This window comes from Drosophila simulans, chromosome 3L, assembly GCF_016746395.2.
Source record: "Drosophila simulans strain w501 chromosome 3L, Prin_Dsim_3.1, whole genome shotgun sequence".
Lineage (NCBI taxonomy): Eukaryota > Metazoa > Arthropoda > Insecta > Diptera > Drosophilidae > Drosophila > Drosophila simulans.
In genome coordinates this window covers 1,314,779-1,334,090 of record NC_052522.2, presented here as the reverse complement: position 1 = coordinate 1,334,090, position 19,312 = coordinate 1,314,779, and the positions used below count along the sequence as shown (strand labels likewise).

General features: G+C 46.1%; 6 protein-coding genes across 7 annotated transcripts; 4 read left to right on the top strand and 2 right to left on the bottom strand.

The window, feature by feature from the left end:
* Window positions 1–371: 371 nt before the first annotated feature.
* Window positions 372–8,535, top strand: LOC6736327 (tyrosine-protein phosphatase non-receptor type 61F). Of its 2 annotated transcripts, XM_002083175.4 has the most exons (7): window positions 372–610; window positions 4,567–4,740; window positions 4,812–5,074; window positions 5,150–5,516; window positions 5,863–6,398; window positions 6,510–6,635; window positions 8,388–8,535. In XM_002083175.4, the coding sequence occupies exons 1-7, from the start codon at window positions 506–508 to the stop codon at window positions 8,422–8,424; spliced, it is 1,608 nt and encodes a 535-aa protein (XP_002083211.1). In that variant the 5' UTR covers window positions 372–505; the 3' UTR covers window positions 8,425–8,535. The 2 variants fall into 2 exon arrangements, with proteins under 2 accessions (XP_002083211.1, XP_016029805.1); XM_016170504.3 differs by lacking the exon at window positions 8,388–8,535 and having other exon boundaries at window positions 6,510–8,310.
* Window positions 8,536–8,795: 260 nt separating this feature from the next.
* Window positions 8,796–11,463, top strand: LOC6736326 (zinc finger protein CG2199). Its single transcript, XM_002083174.4, has 2 exons — window positions 8,796–9,076; window positions 9,143–11,463. Exons 1-2 carry the CDS (start codon window positions 8,942–8,944, stop codon window positions 11,132–11,134), a joined length of 2,127 nt encoding a protein of 708 aa, XP_002083210.2. The 5' UTR covers window positions 8,796–8,941; the 3' UTR covers window positions 11,135–11,463.
* Window positions 11,464–11,507: 44 nt separating this feature from the next.
* LOC6736325 lies at window positions 11,508–16,045 on the bottom strand. Its single transcript, XM_002083173.4, has 4 exons — window positions 15,628–16,045; window positions 14,902–14,974; window positions 13,381–13,650; window positions 11,508–13,318 (listed from the first exon to the last, which is right to left on the bottom strand). Exons 1-4 carry the CDS (start codon window positions 15,673–15,675, stop codon window positions 11,754–11,756), a joined length of 1,956 nt encoding a protein of 651 aa, XP_002083209.1. The 5' UTR covers window positions 15,676–16,045; the 3' UTR covers window positions 11,508–11,753.
* Window positions 16,023–17,667, top strand: LOC6736324. Its single transcript, XM_016170505.3, has 4 exons — window positions 16,023–16,164; window positions 16,227–16,394; window positions 16,451–17,218; window positions 17,272–17,667. Exons 2-4 carry the CDS (start codon window positions 16,386–16,388, stop codon window positions 17,485–17,487), a joined length of 993 nt encoding a protein of 330 aa, XP_016029803.1. The 5' UTR covers window positions 16,023–16,164; window positions 16,227–16,385; the 3' UTR covers window positions 17,488–17,667.
* Window positions 17,668–17,721: 54 nt separating this feature from the next.
* On the top strand, window positions 17,722–18,649 carry LOC6736323 (augmin complex subunit msd5). Its single transcript, XM_002083171.4, has one exon. It carries the CDS (start codon window positions 17,792–17,794, stop codon window positions 18,551–18,553), a length of 762 nt encoding a protein of 253 aa, XP_002083207.1. The 5' UTR covers window positions 17,722–17,791; the 3' UTR covers window positions 18,554–18,649.
* LOC6736322 (augmin complex subunit msd1) lies at window positions 18,578–19,208 on the bottom strand. The gene is made up of 2 exons (XM_002083170.3): window positions 19,086–19,208; window positions 18,578–19,030 (listed from the first exon to the last, which is right to left on the bottom strand). Exons 1-2 carry the CDS (start codon window positions 19,120–19,122, stop codon window positions 18,651–18,653), a joined length of 417 nt encoding a protein of 138 aa, XP_002083206.1. The 5' UTR covers window positions 19,123–19,208; the 3' UTR covers window positions 18,578–18,650.
* Window positions 19,209–19,312: the final 104 nt, after the last annotated feature.

The following is a 19,312-nucleotide window of genomic DNA, read 5'->3' as shown; positions in this document are numbered from 1 at the left end:
CTTTACACCTTTTAGAAAGGCTCATCTTGTCATCTCTTTGTCGCTGATAGAGCACCCTTCAAAACGACCATCAGCCGCTGATTGCCATTAAAATAAACTTTAAAAAGAAATGTAACCAGTGGTAGTTTAAATTTCTGATAAGTTAAATTTTGTTTCAGTATGTGTTCTATTTTTCTACGGCGCCTGGTCACTCTATTTTCTGGTGAAAATATCGATAGACGTGACTAATATTTCAGAATAATAAAGTCGGAGGAACAATACATTGTGTTTGGCAAACATTTGTAAACCGAAATCGCCGTAAGCGAATATAATATTTAATGCGAACAATCGAACTATCACTTGGTATCGCACTGCATATACCGATAGTATTTTGCAAGCTCAAATATTCGATACATCGAGACTGTCGAGAGTTGTCCAGCTCTAGTTTTGCTCTGAAATTAACCAGCCGCCTGATAACCAAATTAAAAGTTATTAAATCGGAACAAATCGCAGCAAAGTGTGCACAATGAGCGAGCAGAAAACGAGTGGGAGTGGGTCGGCGGCCGCGGCCCGTCTGCAAATCGAGGCGGAGTACAAGGATAAAGGGCCGCAATGGCATCGCTTCTACAAGGTAATTGGCAACAACAACTGCGACAGCACTAAAAACTGGTTACAAACTGGACAAACGTTTGTGGCACAATTCGAGTCGCCAAGGATTCGCAACGGATGCGGAGTATACACCTTTCCACAGCTCCTTGGCGCTCCGATTTCCACGAAAATGTGATGAGTGCGCAAAAGGCTTCTGCAGATGCCTCCACCACTAACACCAGTGCAGCGGCGAGCTTTACGTGTGTTCGTGTGTTGTGTGCCAGCGGTGTTGTTGTTGCTTTAACAGCCAGGCTTTGGCCAAAAACAAAAACCACTGGAAAAGAATGTACAAACAGAATAGCACCAACACACACACGCGCACACCTGCTGCACTTTACTTTGCATTCTCCATCAAACGTGTGTGTGTGTGTGTGTTCGTGCGTGCGTGTGTGCTGGCCTGTATTTGGCATATTTATGCTTGTTATTCTGCTATGTACCTTTCCCCAAAAACGCTTTCCTTTGACTATCAATAGAGCGCTTGAGCTATTCCGCGAATTCTCGTTTGGCCAAATCAAATTGGAGGCGATTTCTGGGAAGCTCGTTGTGGTTGTGATTGCCGTCCCCCAAAAACAAAATACAATTCGTGGAGGGGTGACAGTGCTCTCCACTGAAGAACTCCTCTAACGCACACACACACGCGCGCGCTGTGAGCAGGAGAGAGAGGCTCACGCACACAGGGGCACAAAGGGCATGCGTCTGGTTTTTTGAGTCTTGCTTTGGGCTGCTTCTGGTTGCCTGTCGGAATTGGAGTCGGAATCCTCTCCTTGCCCCTCCTCCTCTCCTCCTCCTCCTGCGCTCGTTCTTTATAGCCAGTTCCGGCGAACTGTCTTCAGCTGCTGCTCCTCCTCTGTTCCTCTGTGCCTCTTCCAGCGCTTCCACTCACTTGAATTGGGATTTCACGGAATTCCACTCCGCAGTTAGGATGACACAGTATATGGTCGTGTGTAGAAATATCTCGTTTCTGGACCCGCTCCTCGGCATCCTCGTTCGTCATCCTTTGTGCTCGCGCCGAGGATAATCTAATTTACCAGCTAACTGGAAGGCAGCCCGCAATTGTGCGTCGAAACGGACTGGAAAATAGCTACCAGCCATTTCCACTGAAATACAGTGCAACTTGACTAAGTCGATCTTGTTAGGCGAAACTGGGATTTCAATAAACGTTCTTTACACATAAATGGTTTTCAGCTTTAATCAAGTTTCATTTACTAATAATATAACTTCCGTAAAATTCATCTAAGTTCGCTGAATTTTATTTGTTCCTTAGCATGTAAACATTGACTCATTTTTATTGCAATGAAAAACAACTATGATCAATGTGAAAACATTACATTTTTTTATGATTAATTCATGAATATGACCGACCTACCCCAATTTGTACTTTAATAATATTTAGCTGTGCATGCTACTACATTTCTGAAGAAAATTATAATCCATTATAGACACATATCTGTCTTTATTCTAAAAATTCCAAAACACATTCTTCTAAGAAATAATAAATCGCCAATATGTGTGAACATAAGCAGTGCAACCCCACTTAAAGAGAATATAAACTAATTGACAATTCATATTGTGGCTATCGATTCCTTTTGTGACTCAATGTTATGCCTTCTGAAACTAAGACGAACAAATCCTTTTAAGCTTTAAACTTCCAATGTATTTGAAATTTGCCATTTGATAGCCCACCATAGGGGATTCGGACTGTAGCCAAAAACGCAGTGACGCATTCGGATCGTATTGTTTTGCTATGCTTTTTGCGCACTTTATGTTTAATCATTTCCATTGAACGGAGTGCGTTACACTGGGTCGTCTCCACTCGCCGCCCCTTCCCGCCCAGCAGCTCATACCTAGCGCCTTCTTGATCCATCCGTTCCGTCAACATCCCACCCAACCCACTCCGCCCCATTATGACAACCTCCGTGGACTGTGACGAAGCTGCTCCACCGCGATACCCTGCCAGAGGGTCCTATAGTCCGTACCAGACGTTGGTATCAACAGGTTACCTTCTTCTTTTTCGTATCTCTGAAATCAGTCAGCCAGTTTGCATTTCATGAAATATGAAGCTCATCAACTCGCTTGGTGTATATGAAAGGGTATGTCAAATTCGTCTTGGCCAAGTGTCTTTATCCATCGTTGCAATTGTGCTCTGCGTGCATGCAATGTTTTTGTTACTGTTTCTCGATTTCCTTCGAGCGTTGCAAGGTAAAGCAGAAACATAATAACCATAAAACGGTTTGCACGACACGCTTTGGAAGCCCAAGCCCCCGAGATTTCCCCGCCTCCGCTTGGATTTCGCCACTCCGTTTAGAAGGGTCACCTGGATAGCCACCGAGCATAAAAAACAGTATGTAGCTGGTAAATGGCCCAAGACTTGATGTTCAACGGAGCCGAAGAACTGTGTTCTGCAGCAAAATGAATCCAATGCAACGCAAGAATGCAAGCTATGGATTTACATAAGTTTCGGATTGATTGTTCATTTAATATATCATATCAAGTTCGACATAGTACAAGAAATACCCCTCTATACATGAGTAACCTGAAAGTCTTTATCATTGGCAAACATTTAAATAAAGCAACTCAATTATCTGCGCGTATTCTCACGTGACTCGTCGATTATCAGACCTCAACAAGGTGATTATAGAAATTCTATTGAGTTGAGGAGTTCCGAGGAATATTAAGTGCAACCATGGATTTCTTTCCGTTTCTAAGGAATTATCAAAAGTACCGATAGCCATAGCGAGTTTGCTCTCTGAAAAGCTCCCTTATCGGTCATTAGCCCGCCTCAGATTTGGAGATTACGTAAGAATATGACTCTTTGAAGTTATTTCATAACATCTCGGCTGCAGAATTTGCAGCTGATTCATGGTTGAAACATGACGAACTGACAATTAACAACTAATTTTCGAGCTGCAATCAACGCAAGCTGATACTAAATCGCTCTTTCTGCTGGTTACTCATCACCACATGCATGTGATTAGCTTTGAGCCGAGTTTGAGGAGCACTTGTCGTCGCCAGGTGGGCGCCATTGACCTTGTTCCCGGTGCGGTAGTCGGATTCGATGGTTCGATTGGCCGGCCAGGGCACTTTCGGCTGCGCCAGCAATTCACGCTGCTGATAAAGCGGCACCGGTCATGCCCAAGATAATGCCATTACCGACAGCTTGCGTTGCCATCGCCATCACCAACATCGCATGGCTAATTAGTCACGCCCGCTATGTAGACTGGGTGGGCTTTTCACATGCCGCATGGTTCCCTCCCAGTCCGATGCCCCATACATGTATCTACTATCGCTCCAATCGCAGGGTTTGCCAATCCGGGGGAGCCCCCCTGTCGCTGGGCCAAGTGGTGAATCACTGCAAAGGGGGCAACTCCCATGACAAAAGAAATTCGAGTTCTGTAACATTCTAGCTATGAACCTTATCAATTCGTTTCTTGACACAGAAGTTCTTATTTTCTTACACTTTGTTTGCGAGTCTGTCAAACAAATGTATCACTTCAAAACTAATTATTATCAGACCATTATGAGTCTGAACGTTTGCATTTTCTCGGAACACCAATCGTAAAAAGCTTAATTGCGCCTTAAACAGTTTCTCAGATTGTATGGCTCTAAAAGAAAGCTCTGATATTGGTTTAAACAATGCCATTCAATACTATTGTGAAATACTATTTGCTGTTTGCTCCTGTAATGACGAATTCGTTGGGTCATTTCATGCATAAATGTTTAAAACTGACTTGTACCAGAAAGAAGAGATTTTCCAGTAAGACACTGTAGTTGTTGTCTTCTGAGGTCTAGAACGCTTAGGTAAATAGCGCAAATCTCACAAAATCCCCTGATTTACCGCCTGCAAATTGACTGATAAGTCCGACCGAAAATTAATTCTACCTCAACCTTTGTTGTTAGGGGTAATTTCGATTGTACTAATCGCTCTTTTCGGAATTCCAGGAAATTTGTGAGACCTGCGACCGGGAGGCGAAGGAGAAGCAGTTCAGCACCTCGGAATCGGAACGCCACACAAACCGCGGCCTGAATCGCTATCGGGATGTGAATCCGTACGATCATTCCCGCATTGTTTTGAAACGCGGCAGCGTGGACTACATCAATGCGAACCTGGTTCAGGTGGGTCACGTTCTTAATGCATACACACAGCCCCAATTAAATGCCTAATGCGATCAATCAATCCTTTTTAGCTGGAGCGCGCCGAGCGCCAGTACATTCTGACCCAAGGACCGCTGGTGGACACAGTGGGCCACTTCTGGCTGATGGTATGGGAGCAAAAGTCCAGGGCCGTTCTCATGCTCAACAAGCTGATGGAGAAGAAACAGATCAAGTGCCACCTCTACTGGCCCAACGAGATGGGAGCCGACAAGGCCCTGAAGCTCCCCCACGTCAAACTCACCGTGGAGCTCGTCCGTCTCGAGACCTATCAGAACTTTGTGCGGCGATGGTTCAAGTGAGTAGACCTCTTCATTCTCCTCCTGCGAACCATTGGTACATGTGGACTTATTGTCTTCGACTATTTCTCTAGACTAACCGATCTCGAAACGCAGCAGAGTCGTGAAGTGATGCAGTTCCACTACACCACATGGCCGGACTTTGGCATTCCCAGCTCGCCGAACGCATTCCTTAAGTTCTTGCAGCAGGTTCGCGACTCCGGCTGCCTCAGCCGCGACGTGGGTCCAGCCGTTGTGCACTGCAGTGCCGGAATCGGGCGGTCGGGCACCTTCTGCCTGGTGGACTGTTGCCTGGTCCTGATCGACAAGTACGGAGAGTGCAATGTGTCCAAGGTGCTCTGCGAGCTGCGCAGCTACCGCATGGGCCTCATACAGACCGCCGACCAGCTGGACTTCTCCTACCAGGCGATCATCGAGGGCATTAAAAAGCTGCACGATCCCGTATGTATGCGCGACCAGCGGTCGGCGTTTGGGAGTCAAACTTGGGGGCTGCCAAGCACCGCCGTATACATTGCACATCGCTATTTCTTGTGGGGGGTCACAGAAATCTCTAAGCTTGTATGGTTACTAGAATTCATATTGATCCTTTAATTGTTTAATGGAATTATGATTAATTTTGAAAACTGTATTATATTTGCTTCTGTTTTTTATTATGTGATCTAGTATCAGATTAATGATTATTTTTTAATTGATTTAAAAAAGAAACCATTGTTTTTGGTTTGCAGAGATTCCTGTGGAAGCCCTGATTATTTTCCGTGACTAATTAGAACTTTCGATTTCACTTCAGACCTTTCTTGACGCTGAAGAACCCCTTATTAGCAACGACACAGAGACTCACACACTGGATGAGCTGCCGCCGCCATTGCCGCCACGCGTCCAATCGCTTAACCTGCCACTGGCCCCCAATTCCGGCGGTATACTTTCGCTCAACATGCGCGCGGCCCAGGCTAATGGAGCTGAGAGTATTGGCAAAGAGCTGAGCAAGGACGCCCTGAACAACTTCATTAACCAGCATGACATGATCCACGATGCCGAGGTGGCCGACAGTCGTCCCTTGCCGCCATTACCCGTGAGGGCTTTCAACGAATCGGACAGCGATGAGGATTACTTGCTCGATGACGATGACGAGGACGACACAGATGAGGATGAGGAGTACGAGACCATTAACGAGCACGATGCCGATCCAGTTAATGGTCACGTGCCCGCAACAACACAGCCACATGCCGACGATGTCAATGCCAACAACGAGAAGCCAGCGGTGCCAGTCGACGAGCAGCACAAGGCGAACGGCATCGATCCAATTCCAGGCCAGCTCCCAGCCAGGTATAAATCTAGTCTTACTGCTGCGTATCTGTTTTGCAACCGCCTAGTCAAATAGAACGCAATTTAAAGCTCGACAATCCTTCTAATCCTCTCCCAATTTGTTCTTTTCAGTCCCGAAAACGAGCTAAAGCGGCGAAAACGCAACGAATACCAGGCCAGCCTGGAGCAGAAGGTCAACGACATGAAGCGGAAGAAGCGGGAGAACGAGGACAACCAGCTGGCGGCAAAGAAACGAAGGTCATTACTCACATATATTGCCGCTGGTGTTGTGGTGGGCGTGATCTGCGCCTACGCATACACGAAGCTAGGTTAAGTGCCCCGTAGCCACTAAGTAGCCGTAGATCAGTAGTAGCAATAGCTGTATGACGTATTTAGTTGCCGTAGGAGACCGATTCCCCCCTGATGCCCGATTTCCGACCTCCGATCCCCACCTGCTCGTCCGCCTGACCCGGCATCTAATGCGGGCACGAATCAAGGACGACGTGCAACGGATCGGAAAGGATCAGAGATCGGACGGAATCGCATCGCAACGCCACGCAATCGCACACGGATTGCGGATGGCGGATTGATTGAGCTGAACGAACGATAAACGATGCATAAATATTAGGGAATTTTTTATATACGAAATACAAGAAGGAAAACAAAAGAAACAAACAAAACAAGCAACTAAACTAAACTAACGAAAATCGGGTAGAAATCACGTCAAATGTAGATTTTGCGCAATAGACTGACATTTTAGATCAAATTTATTTTCTACACTCTAAAAATGGATTGATAACAACCGACCAGATGCCCCAAACGAGCCACACCAAATGCAAAGCTCACCCTACTTGCTCGCTATGCTTAAAATTTTATGAATATCATAACTACCAATGTTTCAAGCACCAGACAACCACCCACTACACGCTTCACTTGTTGTTGTACAGCAATTTCTTATAGCATACGACCTATGTATATTTATTTATGAAGATTATGAGAAATAACCACTTGTTGTAGTACATGGCAAAATATAAAGTGCAGCAATGTGCCAAAAAGAACCGAATCGGAGAATTGTACGAAGTCCTAAACGACTCTTAATTTTACTTTGCCTCCCGCCCGCTACCACTAACTTTGAATTGTGTTTAAAATTAAAAACCCTTCCCTTGAAACGAGCACTTTATTTATGAATCGAAATTCAGCGCCATTAAAGCAATAACTTACGGATAAACAAAACAGCTCGATGTACACCTATATCTCGTTTAACGCTTTTAAGGAGTGTTATAATCAAAATTGTTCATTTCGCGCACTTCCCCCGCTAGATCTGAAATCAAAATAAAGTGATTCTTTTTTCAAATTGTGACCGTGGACTCGTTGCTAGTGGCTAGTTGCAAATCAAATTAAACTAAAATCGGTTTACTAAGTCGCTAAGCGAAGTATAGGTGTATGATTTAATTATAATCCAGGTTTTGCCATAGCTAAACCATTTTGTATTAGAACGCGAGAAGGAAGAAGGCGAAAGACTATTCAATGGTTTTTCCAGTAGAGTAAGTGTGCAGTCCCAATCCCAAGAAACATATTTATATAAACGTGTAGCGTGAGAGGACGCAAATATTTTTTATATGTGTAACCCACAATTTAACGAAATTCAAGTAACCACCCACGAAAGCGAGGCACTACGAATCCATATGAGATCGGATGGGCCCAGGAGGATAACTAATAAAGGAAATACATATTTATATTAAGTATATTAACAGAAACAACATGAACAATACCTTTAGTAATGCCTAGTTAACTAAACGTCGGCTAAGTACACCAACCGTACACTGAAACAAATCCAACACAACACGGTACTATACAATATTATGCCTATGAGAGAGAGAAAGGAGGAGCAGAGAAAGTATTCAAATAAAGCTATACGTTTAAGACATGAAAACTGCGAACCGCTTGATCCTGGCCTATTCCTTGCCATGCCCTTGTCATTCACAACATTTTCCATCTCTTTGTTTGCAGGCGCGGGAACCGACTCAAAAAATCCAAGACAAAGTAACGGCACAGCCCATCCAGGTCAGCACCAACACAAAGAAACAAACTAAACATATCATTTTGCATTACTGTAGCTTCTAATGCCAAAATAAACTATTTTTAAATTGCACACCAAGTTCAGAGTTATCGATTATATATCGACACGCAAAACTGTTGAATAATGCGATGTGAGCATTAACAGAATGTTAAGCCTAGTGTGACCGAAATGCACAATATACTGCTTGGGTAACGTTTTTCAAAGTTGCTACTGCCATTATGTATAGTTTTATAACTGTTGACTTTCTGAACTTGAAGCAAAAATAATTAGGATTCGTTCTGTGAACCGTGCAGTTGCTTCGTTTGAAGTGCAACCATAATATATAAGCACACTAGCTATGTGGTATATTTGGGTGACTCGGTCTGGCAGCCCTGCAGTCGATTAACATTGCTAGCTGTGTTTGATAACTGTAGCCCCGCAACAAAAAACGTGCGCACGTTCTTTGATTTCTGGTTTTGTTTTTGCTGGAAAACTTAGTGAAAATATGGTCAAGGCGCAAAAAGAGGTGAAATGCGACCACTGCGGCACAAGCCAAGGGTCCAAGAGCGTTTTTTCAGGTCAGAAGGTGTTCCTGGGCAGGAAAATAACAGACGTACTGGAGACCATCACCCACAGAAGCGTGAGTTGGAAATGGCGGCATTCTGATTTCCCTTCTCGTCATCTGAATCCTCCCATCCCATTTCAGATCCCAGCATCATTGCCGATCAAGATATGCTTCGTCTGCACCTCCACATTTATGTCCAGCGCGGCACTAATCGATAAGGTCCGCGAGACGGTGGACAGGATACAGGTGGCGGAAAAAGAGGAGCCATCGACGCCGGAAAACGATAAGAAGGCGGTTAAGGTGCCAAAGAAGAACACCACCCTCCGTCAGCGCAGCAAGTCCATAGCGGCTTTCCCGCCAAGCTTTGTGAATGGAGCCAATACAGAAATCGAGATCATTAGTGCTTCGCCCAAGAAACTCGATAAGACCCCTAAAAAGCAGATATCTCGACTCTTCGAGGACAATCTTAACGATTCCGTGAAGCTGACGCCCGCCAAAGAGGTGTCGTCCACTAAGAAGGCTTTCCTTAATCTCTTTGGCAACGGCGACAATGATGCCATCGAAGTGCTGACCGAGAGCGAGGAAGAGGAGGACTCGAAAAAAGGTCCTATCACCATTAACACAAATAACTTTCAGTGTCCAGAGTGCGATTTTCGCTCAAAGTTTCCCAAACAGTACAAGGAGCACCTGCAGAAGGAGCATGGTCTTCAAAGACCGCGCATATACTCCTGTACCTTGTGTACTAAGACATTTGGCGTGCTTAAGACCTTGAAAAACCATCTAAAGGACGCTCACTCACGCACTTTTGAGGCCGAGGGCAAGACTAAGGCGAAGGAAAGCAAGGAAAAAGAGGCTAAGTCAGGGGCCAAGAAAAAAATTGAGACCAAGGCAAGGGATCCCAATGCTGTGAGTCAAAGCAAGAAGCCAAAAGAAGGAAAGTCCAAAGAAACCAAAGTGGTTAAGAAAATCGACGACCAAGAAGTGAACAACAAAAAGAGCACCGACATTGAGGACGCAGACCAGACCCCGGCAACCAAAATCGCCTCTTTTAAAGCGCTAAATGAGTCTTTGATGAAGAAAAGGATGTTAGAGAACGTAATGGATTCAGAATACACATTTGCCATCAATGGATCCAGCGCCTCCACTCCGAGGGCGGATTCGAATAATTTTCAGTGCGACATCTGCGACTCTGAGCTGGCGACCGCCAAGCAGATGCAGGAGCACATGACGTCCGTCCACGGCATCGACAAGCCAAAGGTTTTCAAGTGCCACGTCTGCGAGAAGAGTCTGGCCACCAAACAGTCCCTGAAAACGCACATGACTCTACATAAAGATGGTGCGGAAGCGTCGAACTCCAGCAAGCGAAAGATTCTGCAGGAAGAGGATGAGGACGTAGACATTCTGGGTACGACTCAGATTGAAAACACGGCCGAGAATGTTGAAGGACCTAAGAAATCACTGCAAAGCCCTACTAAAGGCGCAAGGTCCACCAACCGAAAGATTCTGCAAGAGGAAGAGGAGGTTGTGGAAATTATAGACGCTTTTAAGACTGACAACACTGAGGAGGAGGATGAAGGCCCCGTAGAAGAACAGATTATACGACCCAGGAACGACATTGAGCACCAGGTCGATGGAGGCATGATTGCACCTCGGTCGCCAGCTAAGAAGACTAAGAAGGCCAGTCATATAGATCTGTCTGTGTCCACAACCAATGGCAATTCTTCTGCCAGGTCAGAAAAACGAAAAAAACAAGACAAATCTGAGGACACGTTCCCCTCATCTGATGTAGACATAGTGGAAGAAATCAACTACAAGGTGAAGCCGCACAAAAAGGCTCGCCTGGAGTCCATTGGTGACTCAACCGCCGACGAGTCCACCCTCAGCTGCGATCAGTGCGGGAAGTTCGTCAAATCGCGTCAACGCTTGGACTCGCACATGGAGAAGAAGCACGCTTCCCAACTAAAGTGTACCATATGCAAGAAAGTCTACCAGACCCAAATTGATTACGTGGCTCACTTCTCGAACTGTGGTTCCGAAAGTGGGCTTCCGTGCGGCGTGGCCAAGTGCAAGAAGGTCTTCTCGGAGGCCAACTTCCTCTGCTCGCACCTGCGCAAGCGCCACGAGTTGCACTAGACTTCCTTTTATTTTTATTTGTTTTTCATTTCATTCTCTTGACCAATGTAGTTTTACGTTAGCATATTGCTTAGTATTAGTATAATTCTTTGAATTTTCAATGGTTAACTTTGAAAGGGGCTATATAAAGTTGATAAAAGTCGATGAAAACTGCAATTCATAACAAGGTTACTTCATACATTTTTAACTATTGTTAAGTGCGATTTGAAAGATAAGCTTAAGTTGAATATTATAACTTGTACTCACCATGAGTATATAAATTAATTTGAATGTAATAAACTTATTTGTACTGAGCGATGAACTGTTAATAAAAATTGGAAAAAAGCTAAGAAATAGCTTGTTTCAATCCCTGGAGAGAGAAAATGACACAATATGAGTTCACTTATACATTTATTTGTCATATTCCCGAAACAAAAACAAAACTAAAATAACGTTTACGCGGAAACCAACCAATAACGATGCATTCGCCGGGGAGAGCAGAAGGATTGAATACAATACCGATGTTAAATCAGGGGAAGCATGAGTTCTCCACGGGAGTTCAACAACGAGGCGGAAATGAAAAACATTTTGTCTAGTTACACTTTTCTACTTAATGTAAACGATGATATTGATGACGGGCTCAAGACGATGCCACTTTGCCGTGAATCTCTGCCTGGGCCACCTTCATCACGTCGAGGGCGCCACGCTTGATCAGGTCCTCCGCCAGCGTCTTGCCCAACTGGTTGGCCTTCTCGTAGATGCCCCGACTGTGACAGGCGTGCTGGTAGAGACCGCAGAACAGGTTTTCCACATCCTCAATGAGCACCGAGTGCTGCGGCGTCGGCTGCTCCTCGTCGGCGTAGTCGAACATTTGGACCGTTTTCTGCAGGAACGGGCACTTGGCTGGGGCTGCGTTTCCGTTGTCCTTAGCCGGCGCCTCCAGACCGCTGCCCTGATGCATTGCCGCAAAGGGACACTTGGAGGAAGTGGCCACATTATCCACTTCGTCGCCAGTGCTGCTGGCATTACTAGCTCTGCTGCTCGGTGGCGTGGGCAGAATAGAGACTGGTGCTCCTGCCACACCGCCAGTCACTGGACACTTTCCAACTTGGGCAAAGGATACCTTCACATCGTTGTTAACGTACGGACATTCGCCCATGAAGTCCTGTCCCACGGGCATCTGTAGTGGACAGTGAGCAGTGGTGGCCGATCCCCCTCCGCTACCACTCTTGGCGCTGAAGGAATCCCCAGAGTCTGCATGCGCTACTGGACATTTGGCAGGAGCCCTTGCCTGATTGTGCGGCACTGGGCACTGGCCCATCACTTCCTGACCGCCCACCAAACGAAGAGGGCACTGACGGGGAGTAGTATTCACATTGTTAGTGTCCGCATCGCCACCACCAACTCCGGTAGGTCCCACAGCATTGTTGTTACTTAGCACTGGGCAGTGACTGGCCAGATCCGAAAGCTGATCCACAGTGTAACCGGAGAGAGCTTCGCAAGCAGCCGCATCCTCGCAGATCACTGGAGGGCTGCCTTGCTGGCGCGGACTGCTGGAATTCGAGTCCGATCCGGAACTGTCGTTGCCATTTCTGGCACGCTTCGTGGCCGGAGGAGAATCGCAGCTGCTGCTGGTCTCCTCCTGCAACTGGCTGGTGGCCTCCTGGGCCCCTCGTTTCCGTTGGTCCCCCTCCAATTTTTGTTCATTTAAGGCACACGCCAGGTGGTTCCGTATTTCTATGGCACCATCCAGGCTCCAAACTGCACCGGTGAGCGATAGTCCCACCTCCTGGCTGTTTCCATTCAAGGGCTCGCCCTTTAAGTTGCTCCAAACTGCCACGGGGGCGGAGCAACCACCTCCCAAAGTCTTGAGGAAGCTTCGTTCTGCTAGGATGCGGCACGTTGTATTCAGGCACATTAGTTTCTGCAGCATGGCCAGCACTTGGTCGTCATTAGCCCGACACTCCACGGCCAGGGCTCCTTGGCCAACAGCATAGAGCAAGTCGGTCGGCTCCAGCACCTGGCTAATGCGACTCATCCAGCCCATTCTCACCAAGCCGGCCTGAGCGAGAATGATGCCGGAGAACTTGGAATCGGCTGCATCCAGCTTGGCCAGTCGAGTATTTAGATTTCCGCGGATGTCGCACACCGTCAAATGGGGATACATCCTGCGGATCTGGGCCGTGCGACGAAGAGATGAGGTTCCTGTGGATATAGGGTACATTTGCATCAGTTTAATCACAATATGTTATATTAGTCACACCCACCAATCACGCTGCCCTTTGGAAGCGAGGCTATCGTGTGGCCCTTAAAGTTCTCCCGCAGAACCAGCGCATCCCGCGCATCTTCTCGCTCCAGCACGGCTCCGATGGCCATTCCTGTTGGCAGGGCTGTGGGCAGATCCTTGAGGGAGTGCACCACAAAGTCCACGCCCCCGTTGCGCAGCGCATCCTCGAGGTCGCGGGTGAACAGGCTCTTCTCGCCAATCTTAGGAAGTGAAACGTTCAGCACACGATCGCCAAATGTCGACATGGTGTCTGTAAAATACAATTGGACCGGTTGAAACAACAAAGCGTTTTGTATTTATCTTATTAAATATTTAACTTTGATAAGCGACTTCATATTCATTATCGTAAACAATTTACTTCTTCTGACCTCAGAAATGGCACCCACTTAAAACGACATCTTAGATCAATAATCTAAGGATGGCGTTTCCATAATTGCAGTTTGTATGTCATCATCACCTGATAAGGAACCCAGTAGCAACCCAGGTTCCCCACTTTATGACAGCAATCAAGCGAGACATGCAAACGGAATACGTATATCTCCCCAATTTCCCCTTTCTTATTATGGACACGCCACGATAATGTCTTTTCCAAATGTTTTGCTTATCGGACCGGGAATAGAATTTGAAAAAAAGAGGCAATTTGCGTGCGAGGCGTTGAGTAAAGCACTTGGCAAATTTCATTTTAATGAAATATGGATAGGGTAAGTGAACTACATCAATTTCAAATAGATTACGTTGGTGCTAGCCATGATAAAGCCACAACGACTGACTCATCGTGGGTGCTTCTAAATGTATTTCCATAAACTGGCCAATCTTATCGGGTTCAAAGGTACTCAACATGCCCGTGCAAATAAAATTTCAACTGATTCCCCATAATGTCGCCAGAAAGTGCAACTCTTATCGTATATTTAACTCCGATCAGAGATAGACCGATCGAATTTCATCCAAACAAAAATTCTCACGTAATGTAGTTTAGGCAAAAAATGACTGGTTAAAGCCAACAGAATTTATATGGCCAAAACAGTTTGGTACCACCGAAGAATAATAATTATCTCTAGTGCTGATTACTTGCCCGCTACTGTATGTTTGCGCGCATGTGTGAGTTAACATTTTTTGGCATTCCCTAATCTCGGGAGCAACAACAACAGCACAGCCATTGACATTGAGCAAACATCCGCAAATGGCACGTGAGTGGAAGAGAGATGACGAAAGAGCGAGGGCAGGGAATTCAGAGAAGCCGATATGCTCAAGCCGATCGTATGCAATCCTATTTAAACAGTCGCAACATTTGTTTTGACCACTATCAGAACGCGAGATAAGCATGGCTTCGGCTGGAATTTCCACAAGTCATGCTTCGCGTCCAGTTTCCAAATGCCCCTGTGCAGCATGACTGCGCTGTTTGCATGTATGTAAGCACTTCCAACTCTCTTCCAGTTTGCTGATCATGAGTTTCCAATATTTCCCGGTGCCCCAATGTTTATCAACCCCGACTTTCACTTACGGATCTCGAATTTCTGCTTGGGATATAGCTTCTGCAGGCGGCCGATGACATGTTTGGTCTGAATCAGAGCGAGCTGAAAAGGGGGGAGATTGTTTAATTGCTTAATAGAGTGCCTATTAAATGCTAAATGCAAATGAACCGAGAGAAGGAGAGAGTAGGGCACTTAGCTCGCAAATAAGTCAAGTAATTTCAAATTGGAATGCCAGCAGCACACAGGTGGCCTTCACTTCGAGCACGATCAAAGGTGGCTCAGTGCAATTAACACAAAAATTATTAAAAGGCCCAGCTTAAAATCAAGTTTTCAAATGGGGTCCATACAAAAAACAAGTACAGTGCGTGCTCGATAGAGAAATACATTTGTTTTGTGTATTTATTAATCATTTTTTGTACTTCTTTCGGTTTACTATGTTGGTTTACTTTGCGAAAGTGCACTGTATTAGTTTGGCCTCCCTCTCTCTGTCTGTCTCTCTCTTCCTCTTATTCTGCAAAAGTGCGTACTGTTGCTATAGCGAATTGTGTAACAGTAACCAAAAAGCAGAGCAAGTACAACAACTGCAATAACACCACGCGGAGAGCAACAAGTCTTGCATAAGGGAGGGGGGAGATGGGAGAGAAAGAGAGAGCCACCAAAATGTGATTGAAATTCAAATGCAGCACTTCCAATTCGAATTCCAAGCGGATGTAGTATGCACATATTTTAGTTCTCGACGACTTTAACACACTTACCTCGCTCTTTCGCGATCCAACGCGTATAACCTTTTCCTGCGCCGACATTATAGGCGCTCTAATGTTTTGCTAATAAGTGTTGCACAACAATTGTTTATGCTGGGTTATTTGTTCGTTTTTCCTGTTGTTGTTGCAAAGTGAAAGTGTGTGCGAGAAGGACAGCTTTCGGGGTCACGTTGGCAGCCAAGGAAGTGGGAGTGCGAAGCAGAGAACCGAGCCCGGATGAACGACAAAAGATGAATGAAAACGTAAATGCGAGTACTATTCAAGACACATTTTTGAGTTATTGTCGCGTTGTCTTTGTACTAATCAGCAGATAATCCCAGCCCGAACGATCTTTCCAAATTTTTAGCTGCTGGCCGATACTACGACCGAGCAAAGAGCGAAAAGTGAATGACAAGTGTGACCGCGGGCGAACCGTTAAAATATACGAAGAACGGCTGACAGGGTTGGCGAGTGCATCGGCACAGTTTGTGACTGAAGCCAGCAAAAATACTAAGCGTGACTAAAACTATTTCAGTGTATAAATGTTAAAAAGTACTTAAATATTTTTGACAATATAAGTAAAAACAATACTTACAACTGCATATCATTTACAGCTTTAATAACATTTTTAGTTGAAACTACCAAAACGAAATTTTTGGTAAATTATGAAGCCCTGACAACTCTGTAGTCGATAGGCAAGAGAGCTCGCGCCATAAGCCTATCGTTCTCAGCTGTTTGGAAGCAAAACAAAGGGGAAGGACTACCAATTGGAAATGTTTCTGGTGAGGAATAAAAAGTACTGAAGAAATGCTAAATAATAAAGTGCTGGACGTTCCAGTTCATCAGCCGTCCCACGCGGACGCTGGGCAACCGGATGCAGGCGGTTCGCGAGCGCTTGGGTCCGGACTTATCCGATCAACTGGACGCTCTGCATCGTAATGTGATGCGGACTGGACTGGTGTCCACACAGGAGCTGGAGGAGGTGTTTCGCAAGACGCGCGACATGGACCACAACCCGAACCGGTTGAATTTGCTCTGGCTGTTGGGCATTGTGTTCTTCATCATGGTGGCCACCCCGGTATTTTATGAGACCATCTCGTTCCTGCTCGGAGTGCGTTGCTTTTTGCCCAACAACTACTTGGTATGGGAGGCCACTAGGCCCATTAGTGACTGCGAGTTTTGTAAGGGGGTGAGGGCTCCCCTAATCTTGGCCAATCTCACCATGGAGGAGTTCGCACCGCACGCGTACTCCTCGATGCCCATCATTGTGAAGAGGGCGGTTGCTCACTGGCCAGCACAAAAGAACCTCAGCTTTGCCTTCATAAAAGAACTGTACGAACGCGTCCCGGGAGCCATGGACTCAGATTGCCAGTTTATGCACTTCAACTCGGATCTCAAGTCGCTGAAGCATGTGTTTTCCATGTCCGCAGAGCGTTCAAATCTTACTCAGGGAGTGCCCTGGTTCGTTGGCTGGAGTGTCTGCCAGCCGGCTGTCCTGGCGGAGCTCAGAAAGCTGTATCCCCGCCCACATTTCCTGCCCTTCGATGCTGAAATGCCTCACACGGATTTCATTTTAATGGGCTACGAGCAAGGGGCTGTGATGCATGTAAGTTGAGCCCAAGAAATCAACGAATATGACTAATCTTTCAATTATTATAGCTCGATTACATTCCCCGCCTGATGTGGCAAGCCCAGTTAAGTGGAAACAAGAGCTGGTTTCTGGCACCTGCTCCTGAATGTGACCACCAGTGCCAGCCCTTCTCATTCTATGTGGAGCCCGGAGATGCTGTGTTGGTGGACACACGCATCTGGTACCATGCCAATTCAATTCCCAAGGGTCAGTTTTCGCTCACCGTTCAGTCAGAGTATGGATGAGATGCACCTTGTAGTTCTGAGACTCAGAATCCAAACAGCAATGTTAGCCCAAACTTTCGTAAGGTATAAACTGACTATTAAGATCTCGATAAAACCACTCAAGACTTAAAATACATGTAGTAAACTCTAAAAATTGTGCTTTTAAAAATAAAAACCCAAGTCATTCATAGGCGATCATAATTTTTACGGAACTTTTGTTTTCAAATTTAAACCGCCTCAGCTTGTGGTATCGATTTCCGATAGATGCGGCGCAAGCCATTCAAACGAAGTTATCAAAAGGAAAAGTGAAGCGTAAACAATAAAAATGGAAAGTAATGTAGATTTTAGCAGCATTTCATCAAAGTTGTACAGAAAGTACGCGCAACATGTGAGGAACCTAAAGGACGTGTGCGTATCCAAGACGGTGATGAAACCGGGGGCCTTCTTCGACAGCCTGCAGCAGATGATGGAGGAGGAGGCGGCAGCCACCACGCCCCCGAGGGATCTGAGCTCGGTAGCCGACTATGCGGAGCTCTTCAAGACCTTAGAGGAGTACCCGGCCAACCTGCAAAAGATTTCCAAGAAGCGGGAGCTGCAACGTACCAACTCAACGCTCCTGCGAGGAGCAGACGAGTCGGTGGCCATGGGCATCAACACATCCAACGTTTCGCTCAGTCTGACGCGTCTGGAGGAGCAGCGCAGTGCCGTGGACGTGTACAATGACTTTAAGGGTTTCCAGCGAAAGCTGGCCAAGATCTACGACGAGGCAGCCGCTCTGGACACCACAGAATCCATATACAAGCAGAAGCTGACGCAGCTCCATGGGTTTGCGCAGCAGCTGGAAAAGCTCATGCCAACCGGCGGTGAGTCTCCGCCAGATGCTTTTACATCCGAGCAACAGGAGAAGCTTCTGACCATAGCCGCCAATATGGAGCAGCTCAACTACCTGCGCTCCAACAGCCTCCAGCTGCCCAATCCGAATGAGATACTGGCCACCGGGAGTCTAGCCGCCCGCCTGGAGATGTTCGTAGAGGTGCTTACCTACACGCTCCTCCAAGTCAGCAGCTACAATATGGCCATGATTTGATAATCTCGCTTAGAGAGCTTTAAATACAAATCAAATGTTTAATTTATTTAAATTATTGTTCAACTATAACATGATAATAAATGCTAAAAAGGATGAGCTAGGGGGAATCCTCGCTGGCATACTGCTCCTCCTGTGAGCTCTTCATCTGGCCCACGGTGTCGTAGAGAGCCACCAGCTTGCGCACAGAGCTGCCAAGGTGCTCCACGCGATGCCTGTAGGCCAGACAGCCCTCCAGAGCGCTGTATGCCTCCTCCCTCTGGTCACTGCTAGACATGAGGAGCTTGAAGTTATCCAGGATCTTGGACAGGGCCATCTCAGCCTCCGGCCTGAGGTTGTACATCTTCTGGGTCTCCGACAAAGCCACATTCTGACTGAATGCCCTGCTATTGGACTCGATGTGGAGCAAGGTGTTGTTCGACCGCTCCATTATCTCGTCTATCTTGGCCAGCTGGCGGTTCATGGTCTGCCGATTAGCCGCTGCAATTGGAAGCAAGGAATAGAACGCGTATCGGTGGTTTAAAGATATATTTACTCATTCCCGCCAACATTTTGTCCACAGCGTCTGACATTTCGAATATTCTGTTTGTTTTGATAGTAAATTAAAGTGACCGTCGCTGCGTAGCTAAAATACAAAAGGCTTTCTAAAACAATCGAAAGACCAACGTTTCTATCGAAATTTGAATTTGACCGCCAGAGCTAAATTAATCGTTTATTAATTTGGATAGTTAATTTATTAGCTGGTATTCTGCAGTTAATTAT

Bases quoted from the DNA above. Each gene is read 5' to 3' on its own strand.
- LOC6736323 (XM_002083171.4), top strand. From the start codon at position 17,792: ATGGAAAGTAATGTAGATTTTAGCAGCATTTCATCAAAGTTGTACAGA.
- LOC6736324 (XM_016170505.3), top strand. The intron at 17,219-17,271 runs GTAAGTTGAGCC...CAATTATTATAG, and splicing joins AGCAAGGGGCTGTGATGCAT to CTCGATTACATTCCCCGCCT.
- LOC6736326 (XM_002083174.4), top strand. From the start codon at position 8,942: ATGGTCAAGGCGCAAAAAGAGGTGAAATGCGACCACTGCGGCACAAGC. The intron at 9,077-9,142 runs GTGAGTTGGAAA...ATCCCATTTCAG, and splicing joins AGACCATCACCCACAGAAGC to ATCCCAGCATCATTGCCGAT.
- LOC6736322 (XM_002083170.3), bottom strand. From the start codon at position 19,122: ATGTCAGACGCTGTGGACAAAATGTTGGCGGGAATGA. The intron at 19,031-19,085 runs GTAAATATATCT...TTCCAATTGCAG, and splicing joins CAAAATGTTGGCGGGAATGA to CGGCTAATCGGCAGACCATG.
- LOC6736325 (XM_002083173.4), bottom strand. From the start codon at position 15,675: ATGTCGGCGCAGGAAAAGGTTATACGCGTTGGATCGCGAAAGAGCGAG. The intron at 14,975-15,627 runs GTAAGTGTGTTA...CCCCCTTTTCAG, and splicing joins TTGGATCGCGAAAGAGCGAG to CTCGCTCTGATTCAGACCAA. The intron at 13,319-13,380 runs GTGGGTGTGACT...CTATATCCACAG, and splicing joins TCCAAAGGGCAGCGTGATTG to GAACCTCATCTCTTCGTCGC.
- LOC6736327 (XM_016170504.3), top strand. From the start codon at position 506: ATGAGCGAGCAGAAAACGAGTGGGAGTGGGTCGGCGGCCGCGGCCCGT. The intron at 4,741-4,811 runs GTGGGTCACGTT...AATCCTTTTTAG, and splicing joins TCAATGCGAACCTGGTTCAG to CTGGAGCGCGCCGAGCGCCA. The intron at 6,399-6,509 runs GTATAAATCTAG...TGTTCTTTTCAG, and splicing joins CCAGGCCAGCTCCCAGCCAG to TCCCGAAAACGAGCTAAAGC.